We start from the raw sequence: 18757 nt of genomic DNA, 5'->3' as shown, positions 1-18757 counted from the left end.
CATCTGTGGACTTATAACTGATTAGTTCCTTTTGTTAGGAAAATGATACACCTTTTTAGTATAAAGGGCCAGCAAAACGATGATGCAGCAACTGCAAATGGAATGCCTGCTGCTGCTAAGAAGCGGAGTTTAGAGAGTTATAATAATAGGCCAATTACATTATCCTACCATTTAACCAAAGTTTTTATGGCTTTTCTTGGGAAGATTGGATATGCAAACCAAATTCTTTTTATGCCACTTAGTTTTTTTGGTGAAATTTTGTATCAGGTAGAATTTTCTGGACTTCCTATTGCTCAAGTGCTACCCAGTGTCATTCAACATGGAGAAGCATGAGATTGCCATGTCCAAATGGTCAGGAGCAATAACTTGAGTTGCCAAGGTACAAATTTTACTGTTTGCAGTTTCTATTTCTAGATACTTGTCAGCTAATGGTTTGGTCGATTGGATTAGAAATTCTAACAATTTTGGGCATTATCAAGTTAGGAAGGGATTCTTGACGGACAACAAGTCTCAGAAGCTTGCAATGTAGCACTGTTTCAAAACTGATGAGCATCAATTAAGATATATTTTAGATGTTGAGACTTTATACTGAATTTCGATGAGCAAGGATAATGTTTGATTCTATCACTGCAAAATATGTTATCAGGTTAGGAAGGGATTCTCTGATTAATGGTTTGATTCTATCCTAACCCTAAACCCTAATCTGGATATACAAGATATGTGTATGAGATCCTAGCTGCAGAAATCGTTTGTTTGTTTGTTTTTTGTCTCTAGCCATGTGAGATGCAAAAACAGTTTATTCAGATGCCTGTTAAGGGCAGCGTAGTAGCACATGTATTAGGGTCATATGAAAACAGGTGATGTTCTTTATGACATTGTTTCCAGCTTTTACAAAAAAAATGTATATACCAAGCTACAAGGATTGGAAAATGATGACTGTCAAACATGATAATTTTTTTGGACGTCAGCATTTTTGTAGTTAATATTTGGTGAATTTATGGGACAGGTGTGATCTATATAAATTTTGACATCAGGGTCGATCCAGATGAGAGCTCGCTCCTAGGTGGTGTTGAACTGGTGTTGTGTCGACAGTTTCCCAAGTGCTCAGGAACTGGTGTTGTGCCCAAGTCGGCAGATGCGAGATACAGATGAGAGCTCGCTCCTAAACCCTGAGCAGACAAGATAGGCCAAAGGGATATGCTGACATATGTGCTCCGAGCTGCACATTAATGTTTTTTTAATGTAAGTGCCAGGAGCTCTGCCTTTCAATACATGGAGCTTTCTTTTGTTATGTTGATCGGTTTCCTGGAGCACTGATGATAGTCGGGGCAGCCGGGCTGGATGTGCTCCAAGCTGTGCATGTCGTCGCAAATTAACTGTGGTTTTATTTTGCATATGGGGGCGTCAAGAAGAAGCTGGAGAAGGAGGAGTTGCTGGACTGGGAGAAGTACATGAAGGAGACTAGCAAACATTCACGGAGCTACAGATCTTGCTTCTCACTTAAAGTTAGGCAAAACTGCTTGCTTTTTATTGTGATAAAGCGAAGTCCATTCACCAGTCCTGATTGTAGGGAAATTATTGAGATGATTTTTCTCCATTGTATTGTGTGTGTAGAATGCGCTGCTTATGAATTTTATTATGTTGTAGTGTTGGAGCATTGTGCTGTGTCTTTACAACACATGACTTTTTTGGTAAGAGGACTGGCATGGTCTGAGGTGAAACACTTCATATTCCAGTCCTGGTTGTCCTTGTACTCAGTTCTTATGTTGATCGGTGTGCTATGTTACTTTATTGCCTCACAGGAGTGATGAGTTGACCTTATAAAGTTTATGTCCTAGGGACATAAAGGTATCTACTTGACTCCTGGTTTTTGGATTACCCATGTAGCATCACTGATTGGCCGGCGTGCGGGAGAAGTTGAGGCGGTGTGACGATGGAGAAGGGAAGGGTGCGGCAGAGAAGGTAGACGCGCATGATTAACGGAGAGGAAGTGCGGGTACACGCGGGTGGGTAAGCGCGAGCACGCGGTGACAAAAATAATGGCAAAACGGCAAAAACATTTTAGAATCATGAAAAAATTTCATTCCGCTGGCTCTTTCGTCACACCTTCGGCCTAACAGATGGACCCTCTATGAGGGGTAAGCAACTCCAAGAGTTCCCTAAAAAATTCTTCCTCAAAATGAGGTATTGGGGGGTTATGCTAAAAAAAATTCCCCAAAAACATATCAGACAAAGCAGAACAATAAAAATTATCCCCAATAATTCAAAAAAGATCACATCATCATAATTAGGCCCATTTACACCCGATCCAAATTGAACAGCTAAATTGGTTGTATCCTAATCTTTCAGTTTAGTACTAAGTGCTAAAATCGGAGAACCCGACCCTGTAGTATCGGAGATGGTGGAGAGGACCATCCAAGATGCTTGAGACATACAGTATATTATCAGTTAAACAAGGATCATTGCGCCACAACTTCAAGCCAACAAATATTATTACAAAATCGTTTGCAAAGATGGAACAAAGAGCGAGAACAACATTGAACCTCGCTCTCAGGTCTCAGCTAACAAATATTATGAATCAACGAAATAATAAGATTACAACTTCATAAGAATTTGAGAATTTGTGTTCTCTGAAGTCATCATCAGGCATCACCATAAACACAGCATATACAAAGACTAGAACTGCAATTGACTAATCTAACACGTCCTAGACGTACTCCTAGTATACGGCATCAGTAGTAGCACCAGTAGGAGAAGGTGAGCTAGCGCTGGATGCGGGCGGCACTGATCCTGCTCGCGCGTGAGGAACACCTGTTGGCAGCACTCTTCTGGTACGGTGACAGCGTGTAGTCCGGTGAGGGGGCAGAGCTCGACGACGGTGTCGCCGGTGTGTACTCCAATGGTGTCGCCGGTGTGTACTCCGATGGTGTAGCTGGGGTGTACTCTGAGGGCGTCGCCGGCGTGTACTCTGCAGCTGAAGAGGTGCCGCTCGTTGGGGTCGCCGGAGTGTACTCCGGCGATGCGGCGCGACGCGGAGGAGACGCCGCCAGGGGGTAGTGATCCGAAGATGAGGATAGGGACAGGCAGCATCTGCATTGCTCACCCACCCCGGGCACCTGGATCCTTCCGATCGGGGCCCACCACACCCGCTTCACGCCGCCCGCCGGGGAAAAGGCGTCACTGCCACTGGGCACCGCGCGCTTGCGGGTCACTACCTCCGCGGCCAAGCAACTGAACCTAATAGATCTGGCGAGGGATTCGATCGCCGAGGGGCGCGGAGAGAGAGCGGCAGCGGCGGATGATGATGAGTCTGGAGCGTGAAGGGGGAGAGCCGGAGGGGAGTTGCACGGGGCGAGCAGGCGGTGGCCAGCGCACCTGCAGAAAAAAAAATGAGCGGGGGAGCAGGATTGGGGAATACCGCGCGTTGCGAAAATATGCGGGGTGAGGGGGCATTTTTCCACATCGCCAATCTTTTGGGAAAGTTTTGGATGGACTGTTGAGCAACTCCAAAAGGCTGCTAATCTTACCCCCAATCCCTTCTTCAGGGGAAAAAGGAGAAAAAAAAGAACTCCAACAGTCCACCTAAAACTCCCAAAAGATTGGCGACGTGAAAAAACACCCTCGCTGCGCATATATTCGCGACGTGCGCTCTTCCCCAATCCACCTTTTTTCCTGGGCGCGCGCACCAGGGCGCCGGCCGGCGGCGCTGCGCAGTGGCCGCCTCGCCTTTCTTACCTCCGCACGGGCGTGCATGGCTACAGGCACCTCCTTTGGCTTCCAACGACAAGCACCTGAGTCTCCGCAGGCACGATTCCAATCGAGTTGGAGGGTTTCGATTTGATTGGAGTTGGAGCTCGATTGGATTCGATTCAGGAGGGGAAATCGACGACCGCAAAGGTTGAATCGAGTTCCAGCATGTTCAAATCGAACTCCACCATCCGCAAATCCCCTCTTCCTCGACAACTCGTCACCCACGACCTTTGGCACGGCAACTCGGCATCACCGTGTGCGTCAAGACAGAGGTGAGTCGGGCTGCAACCACACTACCACAGTGGAGCTTCGGCCCTCGAGTTGCACAAGCGCGGCACCTACTAGGAACTTGTCTCAAGGAGGAAGATGACCGGCATATCGGGCGCTGACAAATGGATGCGGTGGACACAGAGAAGGAGGTGACCCGAAGCATCGCCTGGGCGGCTGGGCCACCGACGCCCTTGCGCAGCCTGCTACACGGAAACGCATCTCATCTGCGTTTGTAGTTAGCCAGGTTTGCGGGCTCGTTTTGCATTGTCGACGCCAGGCTAGTGGGTTGTGCATCGTCCGAACAAAGCTAAGGGTCCAATTATGATGATATGGACTATTTTGAACTATTAGGGGTTAGTTATTAGCGATCTGTTGTGGGGTGATATGTTTTGGGGGGGAAATTTTTTTTGGAAGAGCCCCCAATACATAGTTTTGGAGAAGAATTTTTTTGAAAGAGCCCCAATATATAGTTTTGGGGAAGAATTTTTTAAGGTTGAAATTGCTCTAAGGAGGTGTAACATTGGGATCAATTCTCTCCCTATGGATCGCACAGCGCCCCCGCTAATCACCTCCACGTGGAACACTCCCCTTATAAAGCGACGCCCCACAGGCACAGCCCGCCTCCACACCTCCGTCCCAAGCAACGCGGCGCGGCGGTTACCATCATCGGCGCCGGCGCCCTGATCAGACTCCGCGAAGAGCACCCACAGGCGGGGATCCACAGGTAAGCACGCGCCAGACATGGACGCGCCCCAGCACCTCCTCCTCGGCGCGCTCCTCTTCCTCCTCCCCGCCGCGCTCCTACTCGTCTGCGCGCGGGGGAAGCGCCTGCGCCTCCCGCCGGGCCCGCCGTCCCTGCCGCTTCTCGGCAGCGTGGTGTGGCTCACCAACTCGCCCGCAGAGATCGAGCCCCTGCTTCGGCGCCTCTTCGACCGGCACGGCCCCATCGTGGCGCTCCGCGTCGGGGCGCGCCTCTCCGTCTTCGTCGCCGACCGCCGCCTCGCCCACGCGGCGCTCGTCGAGCGCGGCGCCGCGCTGGCGGACCGCCCGCGGCTCCCGTCCGTCAGGCTCCTCGGCGAGAACGACAACACCATCACCCGCGCCAGCTACGGGCCCGTGTGGCGCCTCCTGCGCCGCAACCTCGTCGCCGAGACGCTGCAACCGTCGCGGGTGAGGCTCTTCGCGCCGGCCCGCGCCTGGGTGCGCCGCGTCCTCGTCGACAAGCTCGAGGAGCCCGGGCCCGACGCGGCGCCGCCCCGCGTCGTGGAGACGTTCCAGTACGCCATGTTCTGCCTCCTCGTGCTCATGTGCTTCGGCGAGCGCCTCGATGAGCCCGCGGTGCGCGCGATCGCCGCCGCGCAGCGGGAGTCGCTCATCTACCTCTCCAGGAACATGACCGTCTTCGCCTTCTTCCCGGCGGTCACCAAGCACCTCTTCCGCGCCCGCCTCGACAAGGCGCGGGCGCTGCGGCGGCGCATCAAGGAGCTCTACCTGCCGCTCATCAACGCGCGGCGCGAGTACAAGAAGCGGGGCGGCGAGCCGAAGAAGGAAACCACGTTCGAGCACTCGTACGTCGACACCCTGCTCGACATCAAGCTCCACGAGGACGGCGATCGCCCGCTTACCAACGATGAGATCATCCTCCTCTGCTCCGAGTTCCTCAACGCCGGGACGGACACCACCTCCACCGGTCTCCAGTGGATCATGGCGGAGCTTGTCAAGAACCCAAAAATCCAAGAGAAGCTCTACGACGAGATCAAAGCTGCCACCAATGACGACAAGGAAGAGGTCTCCGAGGAGGATGTCCACAAGATGCCGTACCTCAAGGCGGTAATCCTCGAGGGCCTCCGGAAGCACCCGCCGGGCCACTTCGTGCTGCCGCACAAGGCGGCGGAGGACATGGAGATCGGCGGGTACCTGATCCCCAAGGGTACCACGGTGAACTTCATGGTTGCCGAGATGGGCCGGGACGAGCGGGAGTGGAAGAACCCGATGGAGTTCTCGCCTGAGCGGTTCCTTCCTGGCGGCGACGGCGAGGGCGTGGACGTGACGGGCACCAAGGGCATCAGGATGATGCCGTTTGGCGCGGGCCGGAGGATCTGCGCGGGTCTGGGCATGGCCATGCTGCACCTGGAGTACTTCGTGGCAAACATGGTGCGGGAGTTCGAGTGGGAGGAGGTGCCCGGCGAGGAGGTGGACTTCGCCGAGAAGAACGAGTTCACCACCGTCATGATGAAGCCGCTACGCCCGCGCCTTGTGCCGAGGAGGACTCAAAAGAGTATGAGTACTCACTAGCTATCTAGAATTACCACGATACGTAGCAGAGTGATTCTGTAGTTTCTTGCTTCGTGATGTAAATAGCGATGAAGGGTACTACACAATAATAGCCGTCAAGAATTACAGTTCTTCAATAACTGGCAGGGAGATTGTAATGTTCGTAGATTGGTTTCATGATTTCATCTTCGTGTTGATTGTGGATGATTTCGCGAGTAATGGAAGATCTCTAGCAGACTAGCCAAACTATGCCAGTTATTAGACAACAGAGATACTCTTGGATAACTGAATTGCTGCTGCATGTGTCTTCAGAGTTGAGATGCTCTCGATTCACAATTTCCCATTTCCGTGTTGAGCAATCAGAAGTTTTGTAGCAGCTGTTGAGATTTCCGGTTATTGCTTAGCCTCACTAGCAGAGTGACTCTAATTGTACTGTTTCCTGTTCAGTTTCATCACAATGAAGACTGCGGATGATTTGTTCAGCGTTGTAAAGTCTGCATTTCCAGTTGGACGAACACAGTGCTCCCGGATAGCTGAACTGTTCAGAGGTGTGTGTCTTGAGTTGATCTCGAAGTGTTGCTCCGTCATCAGCAAGGTCGCGACGAGATGCCCTTCTCGTGCCTTGTAGTTCGAAATCGACTGCTCGTTTGCATTTAGCGGTGTAAACGGGACGCGGAACGGTCGTCAAGAGTCATCAGCGGAGCGGGACTGCTATGGTTGTACAAGTCGTAACCTGCCTTTTCGATGCTGTATCTTGTACTAGCAGGCTTACCCTGTACGATGTCTAAATTCTTCGGCCTTGTTTAGTTTCCAATCTGGAAGTAGCAAAATTGGCATTTTGCTATAAATGCGCAACTGTAGCGTTTCATTTGTATTTGTGAATTATTGTCCAAATATTGACTAATTAGGATTAAAAGATTCGTCTCGCAAAGTACAACAAAACCGTGCAATTAGTTTTTGATTTCGTCTACATTTAGTACTCCATGCATGTACCGCAAATTTGATGTGATGGGAAATCTTCTTTTTGCATAGTGTCAAAGTTGCGAGTTTGGAGGGAACTAAACAACATACCCAGAGACCCGTCCACAATCAGTCTCGATCCGTCGCTGTCGTGTTGACAAGGTTCAATTCCGCGAAGCATTGAAACGGTGTGCATCGAGTCGTGTTGGCTGAAAGTTCCATATGGCATCCAGACCGTACGAAAGCTGCAGAAGCATGGGCTCGGGGGGGAGCTGCCTGGAAGCTAGCGGCAACCCTGAAAGCGTGAGGCTGGAAGCGGTGGAAGACGGAGGAGACTAGAAGAGGTCTTCTTCTCTTCACGCTGTCCGCGGGATGCCGGGATGCATGCAGGCAGGCTGCGCGGCTACTTGTCGTCCACCGTTGCTCCCGCGCTCGACAGCCGGGAAGGAGACGGAAGAAAAGGGAAACCAAGTTGGATGGATTCATCGAGATTCGAGAAGGAAGATGGATGATCGAGACGAGTACTGGATGCGGTTTTGGCTTCACCGGAACGAACGTGTACGCGCCCACACCGTGGGGCACGGCACGACGTGTCGACGTCGCTTGACCGGGAGGGGACGACGAACTCACGAACGAGGTCGCGCGCCGTGCGAGAGATCACAGACTCCGCCCGCGCGCGCGCACACACGGCGGCGCTCGGGGCTCTCGGCCTGCCTGGGCAAAAAAAAACCAAACCATTGGTCTAACCGTTGTTGGGCTTGGCCTGCTCTCGCTCGGTAAACAGTTCGGACGCCCGGGGGCTATTTGGGCCACACGACTTTCAGAATGGAGGAGAACGTTATCCATGGGCCTGTGTATGTTTCTTTTAGAAACTATATGGGACTATTATATGTTGTTGTTTCAGCATTCAGCAAGCAATTATTCCCCAAGCATGATGGAGCTGGGCACAGCCAGCCCAGCCAGGCGGGCCCATCACATGGCGGCCCGTTCGTTGATAAGCTCGGGTCTGCCTGATGGGGGGATGAGCTGACCTTCTTGACTTTTCTTTTTGGGGCTGGGAGACTGACTGACATGTTGACTTGACCCAATAGCACTGAATGAGAGCACTCAGCTCGTACGCGGCACGTGAAACCTGCAAGCGCGCAGCAGCTCCTCGACGACACGGGATGCCCCTGCCCAATGCCCATCCCTTTCCCTTCCGCGGCGGTGCGGTGCACGTTGATGCTGTACGGCGACCGAGTAAAGGCTGCCACTGTACATCGTATTGGGACGCCCTTCGGGTGCAGCGTTCCGAGGCAGGGCACGCTCTGGTGCACTGCAGACAATGATTGCGCCTGGCCGTTAAACATACTCGGACCCGGCCCTGGATCGCGACACGTGCCCCCCTCCGGCGTTGCGTCATCCACACCGGATGCGTATGCATCGAGGGCCGTGCCTGTAAAGACGTCACAGCGGTTAAAGAAATGCGACGCCCTCGTGTCCCGCTTCTGAAAAGTTGCACCGCAGCTCGTTGTAAGCAATAGCCTGATTTTGATTTTGATGTTTCAAAAAAAATGATTTTGGCCTAGGAAAACATGTGCCGACCTCTGCAGAGCAGGGGAAACAAGAAGATTCAACCGCGCACGACGCCAACACTGATTCGACGGAATAGGAAAATACTCCCTTCATTTCAAATTACATTCCAAATTATAACATTCCAAATTATAGGACGTTTTATTTTTTATATTCATAGATATTATTATACATCTAGATATAAGTATATGTTCAAATGCATAATAATATTTATGGACTTAGAAAAGTCAAAATGATCTATAATTTGAAACCGACTGAACTAAGACATAAAAGGAGCAACAGGAGTGCCCGCACCGAACTAAACAACAGTGGTGCGGTGTTCATGACATCATGCCCCTGCTGTCTCCTCAGAAGGAGATTGCGATGCACCTATCGATCTGGCAGCGGCTCAAGTGCTCAACCCTATCCAATACCCACTCGACACACGCCCTCTCTTTGAGCCATAAACAACACGAACTGTCCCAATCCGAAAACCCAGATCGGAGCAGATGCTAAAGCGGAAAGGTGAAGCCAAAGCGAAGCAAGGGGGGCGCAAAGGCGCGCGCCCTTTTTCAGCTCGATCGCGCGGCAGCCTTGCCCTTGCGCGCCGTGGCCAACAAAACCCATGCCAACGCCATGTGCATGTACGTAGATATGCCGTTGCGGTTGCCGACTTGCCGGCTGCTCCGCTTGACCATCGCCCCATCGCCCATTCGCCGAGCCGGCCACGGACTCGGACCCCCGGCATGGCGCATCGCACAACCGCGCGGGCGTCGTAGCGGCAGCAGCCGTCGCCGTTGCTGGCTGTAAAGCGCGTCGCGGCCCGGCCGGCCACATGGACGGAGGCGGGCGGGCGGGCGCGGCATGCATCATTAACACGCGGGGCCTGCCGGCGGGATGAGATGGTGGCGCTGGCGACGATGATTGGGTGATAGCCCGGTTAGTTGGGCCGGGAGTGATCATGCATGGCATGGGGTTCGATCGATCGATTGAGCAAGGCGCATTGTATGGGCCCTTCCATTCTTCTCTTTTCTAGAGTTTCGTGCTCGTAGTTTTGCTGCGTTTGGTGCGCTTGTACAGCTTTTGCACACCCATGATATTCGTGGCCTGGCACGTTGTTTTTTTCTTCTGTTTTTTGTAGTTTTCCGGAAGTGTAACGGCAGCGCGGTGCAACAAACTTTTGAAAGCGCCATACGGATTGCAATCCGATGCACATACACTGGTAGTCTTGTACCCATAGAGTATAGCGCTCGCGCGCATTACAGAGGAAGTGGTTAGATACGTGCCAATCATCCTCGCTCGCTGCTGGTCCGTTGTGCATTTTTTCTCCCATGCTTAGGTGGACGGGATCATGGATATGTGCTGGGGCAGGTCGCCGTTCCCAAGATCCAGCTAAGCCTATAGCCCTATACCACTGCCTACCGAGGTGGGGTGACGTCGGGGTACGGGGGAGCGCGAGCTATGGGCCCGCACGTGACGGCGGCCGTGAGTGGCACGTGCCGCGGGCCCCTCCTGTCAAGGATCGTCACCCTCGTATCCGACGCAGGCCCGGCCTGGCGGAGGTGGCGGCGAATCGGCGATGACCGATGGCGGGCGCCAAAATTCAAATTGCGGGTAGGGCACGGGCGGACGTCAGCAGAGGTAAGCAGCCAGGAGTGTGAGTTCTCGGGAGATCCAATCCAATCCGAGGGGAGTGGAGGACAGTTGTGGTGCCAGGCTGGCGGGCCAACCCTGCGGCAGGGTGGGGGCCCACCTGCCACGATGCGTGACGCCACCCGCGGAGTCAGAGATCCAGCGCATGCGCTGAGTGACAGAGGCAGGCAGCATTGGCAGAGGAGTTGACGCTTTGTACAGAATCCAATCGGCAATCGCTCACTGGTCACTGGTTATGGTGAGTGACACTGTAACTTGGACACAGTTAAAATCCGCTGTGCCGACTGAATCCTGGCCGTAAACCAAACACATTCCTGCTCGCTTGAGCTTAACAGCGGCTGCAGCAGGTGGTAGCCAGCCGTTCGGCTGCTGGCACAAGCAGCTGCCGTAGCAGCTTAGCCGGCAGGTGTATTAGCCTTCTTGATCAACACAGGTGCTGTAGCGGCTATTCGATTGTTGTATCGGCTGCTGCCGCAGCACAAGCTACAGCAGCTTGCCGAACAGTGAACAATTGTGTTTATACAGTTGTATTAACCATGTTTGGTAAGCTAATTGAAGGCTGTTTAAGGCAGTGTCCGCCACTGCCACCACTCTCTGACTGTCCCACCCTATCGCCTCACTAATCACCAGCACGCCGCGAACGAACAAGGACGAGCTGTGCGTGACATGTCCAAGCAAAGCAACGGGACGAGCTGTGTGTTGCCTTCATCGTCGCCAACAGCTAGCCAGACAAGAAGGGAGACGACGCATTCGTTCGCGTCAGGATCAACAACATATAACCAAGCACTGACAAGGCCACAAATGCATCATGGACCCTCCCTGAAGCCGTTCGTTCATTCCCATCGTCACGAGGCGTGTTCGTCTCCTTGCATCGGCCGCCACATCCCATGCACATGGCCTGCACGCGCCCCCGTCGACAGCACCAGCGCTTATTAGACGTATTGGTGCCGATGATGAAACAGTGCCGCGACCGCAGAATGTTCCTGCCGTGGTGGATCAAACGGGGACCATTGAATTGCTTCATCGTCGTTCTGGATCGATCGATCATGAGGAGCTACCGCCGTGCAGGGCCGGGCGCGCCCATGGATAAGGCTGATAAGGGGTGTGATCCAGCGAGAGGTGAGGTCCAGACTCCAGAGCATTTGAGCTACACGACGGCGCAGGCATAGCCCATCATCCTGCTTCGCCCAACCAACGACGCGACAGATATGCGAGGGCTACGGTTGAGGGGCTGGGGCGTGCATGATGTAGGTGGCCTAGGTGGTGTGCTCGTGAAGGGTATGTCGAGGATGTCATCTACAGCGCCTTTCCTTGTGCTTGGAGAAATGGATACATGCATGGAGTTCCATACGCTGCTCCACAGACACGCGCGCGCGCGCGCGCATTCATGCATTATGGAGCACGTTGCCAGCTACCGTTCTAACATCGTATGGACTCTACCATTCTAGCAACAATCATGCATGCACTGCCTAGCTTGTTAGCTCTGGAAAAAAAAATCAGAAAATTAAAAAAAATGCATGCCCTCCCTAGCTTATTGGCTCATCGGTGTCTGCTAGTATCTACTGCCAGCTCGATTTGATCGAGAACCTATAGTTAGTAGTAGTTACTAGTTAGTGGTAGCAGTAGTACTCGATCATTATCGTTAACAAGAATGAATGATTAACGAGCTTGCGTGATTAATTGTTCTTTAAGTACTAGGGGTTCAGAGGTCGCTTGGCATTGTTAATGTCTCTGACCAATCCTTGAGAATGACTGTTAATTCATTCTATCCATGTATACAAAGAAGATTATCGTTAATGGGCAAGTTTCATGCTATTAACTATTGGCAATATAATATACATACATATATTCTTCACATGAATACTACTAGTAGTAGTAATATATATTCTGATCCTATATACATTTTGTTGGGTTGACCTATACGCATCAAGTGACCAATGCAGATACTCCATGCATGCAGCAATGAGATGGAGGAGATGATGTTGCCTAGCTAGGTCCTCCCCTGTCCCCCATATGGCTGTCCAAACAGCCATCGACCTCCAACAGTTTCACGCATGCCAACCACAGCGTTGCCTTGCCCCGACGTGAAGTGTTTCTCGCATGTGCCGTGCCCCCCTCTCGCATTGGTTATTCTCCATTATGCACGCACATATCGGTGCGCCTTGCTCTTCCATGTTAGGCCAGGGAAGATGGTCCGATAGATGGATGTGATGAATTATAAATTTGTTCATCAAAGGGTGTTAGTTGATGGTTAGCTCCGATCCTTTATGGCCACCAGGAATCATTTCTTGTGTGCCTTTTTTATTGTTTTTTCGGTATATTACATCATTCATGATTCATGTGGATGTACTCCCTCTGTTCCAAATTATAAGTCGTTTTAGCTTTTTTTGGATTCATAAACTTCGTTATGCACTTAGATATACCCTATGTCTAAATGCATAATAATATCTATGTATCTAGAAAAATCAGAACGACCTATAATTTGGAATGGAGGGAGTAGCATACACCACACGCGAATTATTTGCTTGGTAAGAACTTCCTCCTGTCACAAATAAGTGGCATTTTAGGTTCCAACACACTTAAGTATTCTGAAGCTTGGTTATAAATTTTATTTTTTTATCTTGGGTCTGGATATTTGAAATGGTACAACTAGATTTACCTTGAGAAGTAGTTTTTATAAAAGTATGACTTCATTGTGTTTCATAAATATATTATACAAACTAGTCAAACCTATATTTTGGAGACTATGTTGATGTCCAAAACATCATCTACTCGTGAGTTGAGGGAGTAGCAGTTTGATATTGGGGCTATGGCCTTTTCCTTGTGTTGTTGTTGATGATGTAATGGTAGTTGAGTTTAGGTTTATTTTTAAGGCATAGTTATGGGTAGTAGTTAACCTCTGCAGATGTCAACCTCATGCTAGCATTTGGCATGTGCTATGTATGTTCTCCGATCCATGGATGGATGAGAATGACGCAAGCTGTAGTTGGTAGATGTGACACTGCAGTAGTTGATAAGTTCGTTGATTAACTAACCCCTATTTGTTGTTTACAAGTGCATGCAAAAGGCCTGGTCCCTTTTCTTCTCTGCCCTGCAATCCGTGAACCGGTAGTACAATCTGGGTTAGGATGGTTGGCGTGTGTTATTCCAGCAGCTGCTTTTTTCATGAACGAACAACCTGTACTGCTCTGTTCGTTTGATATCGGCATCTTTGTTTGCATGTTGAGTGTTGATAGTTTCCTCATCTCTCTTGTTGGTAAGATGTACTCCAGCAGCCATCATCACAGGACAGTTCACAGCTCAGAGAGAGATCTGATTCTGCAGGTAGTCCCTTCTTACAGGTAAGGATTTCACTAACTTTACATTGAAAAAAGGCAACCATCTTTGGGCAACGTCAAGAACAGCATCATCCAAGTGCTCTGGATTCTGATTTTGTACTGCTGGTAGCGAGTACTACGACGTGCTCGTGACCATGCCATTGCAACTCCAAGGCCAGCAAAATCGATGTGCTCGAATGTGATTTCAGTTCCATCGCTGCGCATGTGATGTGCTCCTGATTGGGGTGTCGAAAATCTGGAGGGAATCGTAAGCAACTTGCAAAGTAACATTCTCTTCGTTCTAAGAAAAAGGCGTGTGTGCGGTTCCTTGCATTGCTATCCACAACTGATAGCTCTTCTATCAAAAAAATACATTGATGATTCCAGGTGCCTTGGAACGAAATTCTTCAATCTCTTTTTTTTCGTTTGGTTACAACTTGGCCAGTAGGATTCTTGTGAAATTGGTAGCTAGGAATAGTCATGTGCCCACAACATTGCTTCCCCTGCATTTCATTGCACCTGTCCTCCATGTGAGCAGAGCTACTTCTCCTCCTTTCCCTTCTTTCTTTTTCTCCTGAAAATGGACCCATGGAGATTGCCCATAACAGCACAATCTTCTTAGAAAATTTTCATCGGAGCGCAAAAAAAGAAAACCAACTCACTTATTTCGTTCCCTTTATCATGGCACAACCTAGCTAGACGATGCTGCCATCCTGAGAAAACCATCATACGAAGATAAACGGCATTAGAATAGGCGCGTGATCGCCCTGGACGAGCTCGTCCGCTCGTGGCTGCGAATTATTGCGGCGAAGACGGGAGAAAGCCGATGGTGAGCGTTTCTTCTTGCATTGGCAGTTTGGCACACGCATATGATCGAGCATATGATCCAGCCAACATTCCAGCCAGGCGGCTCCAGTCTTTTCTTGGCTTCGTTCTTTATTGTTAAAAAAACCGGGGAGATCAGAGAGAATTTAGTTGTTATCGTATCTACCGTGCCCAACTGTCTCAACTGCTCCGTCGTGCATAATTCGCACTCACCTGCAGGAATTATTCAGAGCTAGCTCGTGCCTGCCCTGATCCTCGGGGCTGTGTCCGAAAGCCTTGCCGACTGACGGATGGATGCAGGGCTTTGTTTGGGCCACGACAGTGTTGTTCCATTGCAAAATGGGCGTGAATTTTATTACCGTGTGTCCGTGTATGTAAACGAGGCAAGGGAAATGGTAAACAACTGAACACCGAGGCCAACGAGAGGGTATGCCATGTGGGAAGGACAGGACTGGTTGATCTTAACGGCCTCAAGCCTCTCTCTCTCGCTAAGCATGATGTCACAGCATGCATGACGGACTAAGACAAGATCTGGAGATATTTTATTTTACAGTATATAGTATTATCTGCCAGGTGAGATATGCTCCGGCTAATTTATCTCAAACAAAAAAAAATGCCCCACGCATAAAAGTGGACATGGAGGGAGTAACATACAGCGAGCTTCACTTTGATGTTGTTCAAGACAGTGAATTAACAACGGAGCTAGCATGTGTAATGCTGTAGTATGTTGCACAGCCACAGACTGAACCTTCAGAATTGACCTGCCGTTATATATACAGTACTTAGTCTTTGACGTAGTTGTAAGTCAAGTAGCAGTACCATCACTTTTCTGATCTCAGATTTAGTTGACCCTGACCCATGGATTTCGGATCAAGCTTTAACGGCTCGGGGTCTAAACAACGGATGGATGAGACTCTGGTCTAAACAAGAACTGGCACTACTGCAGGATGGCTCTGAGGATGTGGGCGAGCTCAGCTGCCAAGGACCTCAAGTTCTCATGCACTGAAGTTGTCCTAGGTGTACATGTGGTAGTTATCTTCAAAGGGCAAGATGCGTCACACTTTCTCAGTTAGAATACAAATTAGCTCTTGCAAAGGAGCAGCAACTTGTTCCGATCCTACCTAACGTGTTTCGGCAATGGATGCTGTTGATGTAACACAACCGTTGTCCTCTGCTCTACAATGGAAGACTTATGCGAATATGTGACCATGATTGAGGTCTTGCATTTCTTCATTTGATGGTTTCAAGTGCACATCCTCCTATGGGTGGGTCAAAGATGAGGGCGTCGTGGCCACACGGTTGGTATCACTGACCATGCTCGAGGCAAGGGCGGATCCAACATCGAGGCTAGGGTTGGGGGACTAGAGCCCCCTACCCCTGCACAGTCCATGAAACCTTCCGATACCCCCTTAAAATTTTAGCCATGGATGAAGAGGAGGAAGAAGAAAAGGATAGGAGGAGGAAGAAGAGAAAGAGAGGAGGAAAGAAGAAAAATAGAAAATAAGTCATCCTTCCTTCATATCGGTCCTAGATCCGCCACCGGCTCCAGTGAACCATCGACACACTTTTAATAACTTTCATGTGCAACTGCTGCCAGTCAATGCTGATTGGCTCGCGAAATGTTTACGCCAAGAGAAAACCTTGCAAAATTAATCACGTCAAAAAAGGACATTGATAATATTACGAGAGTGCCACTCTCGAGACCAGAATCTATCTATTCGTTTTTCATGGTAGAGAGCTAATATAACTTCCATAGTAGGTATACATTTCTCATAAACTAATCTGATGATTGCACTTATTTAAAAACACACAGTTACTTGGTCAAATGTTGTACGCGTGGCCAAACACAAAGCAGTCGCCAGGAGATGAATTAACTAATTAATTAACCTAAGCGAGCTCTCACAAGTCGTCATAACCCGCTACTCCATCGAGCGGATGGCCGTCGCGTCGGCGGCTGCCGAAGGAGATGGCGGGCCAGTGTCCCGCGGGCGCTCCGGGTGCGCGAGCGCGATCATCGACCGGGACGCGCCACCGGCCGGCGCGGCACGGCACGTCACTGGTGCACGCGCCGCCCGCCCGTGACCGCCTCCTGGCGACCGACGTATACCTGACCCGCGCAGCGCCGGCGGCGCCACGGCGCTCGCCGCGACGTGCGAGGCTCCGGGCCGGCCACCCGGCCAGCACGGCGTTTTCCTTCTCGCAGGCTCGCACGTCAACGTCCGGTTCTCAGGTGTTTAGATACTAATTAGGAGTATTAAACGTAGACTATTTACAAAACCCATTACATAAGATTCGTCTAAACGGCGAGACGAATCTATTAAGCCTAATTAGTCCATGATTTGACAATGTGTTGCTACAGTAAATATTTGCTAATGATGGATTAATTAGGCTTAATAGATTCGTCTCGCCGTTTAGCCTCCACTTATGTAATTGGTTTTGTAAATAGTCTACGTTTAATACTCCTAATTAGTATCTAAACATTCGATGTGACACGTGCTAAAAATAAGTCAGTGGAAGAAAACGCCCCCTTAGCTTCGGCCCTGTCTCGTTCGGCCGCCCGGCGCGAGACCTGTGAGTCTCTGACTGTCTCTCCCGCGCCAATAATGAATGCGCTTAGATGGCCAGATGGGTTGCCCAGCCTTAGCCCAATTTGGCCTAGCCCGACTAGGCTTAGCACGGAGGCTTACTCGTGTCGGGTCGGGCCGGGCTAGCACTGCGTGCCGAATTGTCGGCCCAAGCCCGATCCTATGACCTTTTTTGTCAGGCTGGGCCGGCCCACTGGCACGGCATGCACTAGCGTGCTAATGTTGGGCCGAGCGCTAAAAAGCAAAAGGAGGAATCGAATGAGGATTAATCGAATAATCAAAGAAAATTATTGTAGTAACCACAAAGTTTATGGATCCATTACAAGAATATACACACCTAAAATCGCACAAAAATCCATCAAAAAAAAACCCCATCGTGGATAAGGCTGTGGCCTCTAGCAGCGGTGGCCGACTGCCCTGCCCGCGGCGGAGGCTGGCGGCCCTACCCCCACGGTGGAGTCCGGCTCGGTACCTGCCATACCCCGCAGCGGAGGCCGGTGCGGCCTTGGCCCTGGTCCCAAGGCGGAGGTGGCCGGCGCGATTTTGGCGGTGGAGGCGCTGAGGCCTGCGCAGGAGGGAGCCAACCAAAGAAGGGAGGGTGCGACTGCGGGGAGGGAAGAAATGTGAGAGAAGTTAGGGTTTCAAGTATTTATATTAGATGGTGATAGATTAGTGGGTCAATATCGGGCCGGTCCAAAAATTATGCCGAGCTTGGACCAGCACTACGAGATTGAGTGGCGGCCTAGGCACTAGCCTGAGCATAGGGCCGGGCCGGCCCGGGCACTAACGCCCTCGTGCCAAGCCATGTTAGGGCTGGGCTTTTTAGGGCCAGGCCTCGGGCCAGCCAGCAGGCCTTACCCATCTAGTCATGTATCCGTGCCAGTTCAGAGAAAAAAAAAACAATGCAAGCGCTTTGGTTTGGGTATCTGGGGGCACATGTGTCCCTTTCAACGGTTTTTGGTAAAGTCAAGCTCTGCTCTGGCTGGTCATCTGTGCTCTTCTATACACACCATGTACAGTATATACTAATCATTTGCCTTGCATTATTAGGCTAATTTCCCCCTATTTCATACTATACTAGTATGGACAAATTACCATTCTACAAATGGGAGGAGTTGTTCGGCTAGCTACAAGTTGATTTCCTTTTGATCCACCCATTTTTGAACTAAAATACGGAAAAGAAAAGGAGGAGAGAATGAATATATTTTTTGACCAAGAATATGTGGAGTATTTTCTTATGGCAAGTAGGGGTGGATGGGCTGGTATTATACTCGGTCAGAGAGCAGCATGGACTTGAGTTGTCACGGAGAAGGGAGCGAGTATGTGTGCGTTCAAAACTGGGCTTTGAACGCTTAGATGCAAAGACCCAATTATTAGCCCTGCACAAGCTCTGACAGCGGAATAAAGACGTATCAGCACCCATTTATTTTTGAACAAGGACTGTTGTTATTTGTTCATCTACTACTCTGCCCTTCTGCGGATCCTCCAAGGGCACATTTGCAACAAAAAGTTTCTGCACATAATTTTCACACACAGACCAAGCTCTTTATAAACCCAATGCAGATGAAATCT

At 50.4% G+C, this 18757-nt stretch overlaps 1 protein-coding gene across 1 annotated transcript; it reads left to right on the top strand.

The window, feature by feature from the left end:
• The first annotated feature begins 4449 nt into the window (after positions 1 to 4449).
• On the top strand, positions 4450 to 6540 carry LOC117837039 (cytochrome P450 89A2). The gene has a single exon (XM_034716596.2). It carries the CDS (start codon positions 4762 to 4764, stop codon positions 6313 to 6315), a length of 1554 nt encoding a protein of 517 aa, XP_034572487.1. The 5' UTR covers positions 4450 to 4761; the 3' UTR covers positions 6316 to 6540.
• The last annotated feature ends 12217 nt before the right edge of the window (positions 6541 to 18757 follow it).

This window comes from Setaria viridis, chromosome 9, assembly GCF_005286985.2.
Source record: "Setaria viridis chromosome 9, Setaria_viridis_v4.0, whole genome shotgun sequence".
NCBI classification, from domain to species: Eukaryota; Viridiplantae; Streptophyta; class Magnoliopsida; order Poales; family Poaceae; genus Setaria; species Setaria viridis.
The sequence above is the reverse complement of the archived record's forward strand: the minus strand, read 5'-3'. Positions and strand labels throughout refer to the sequence as shown.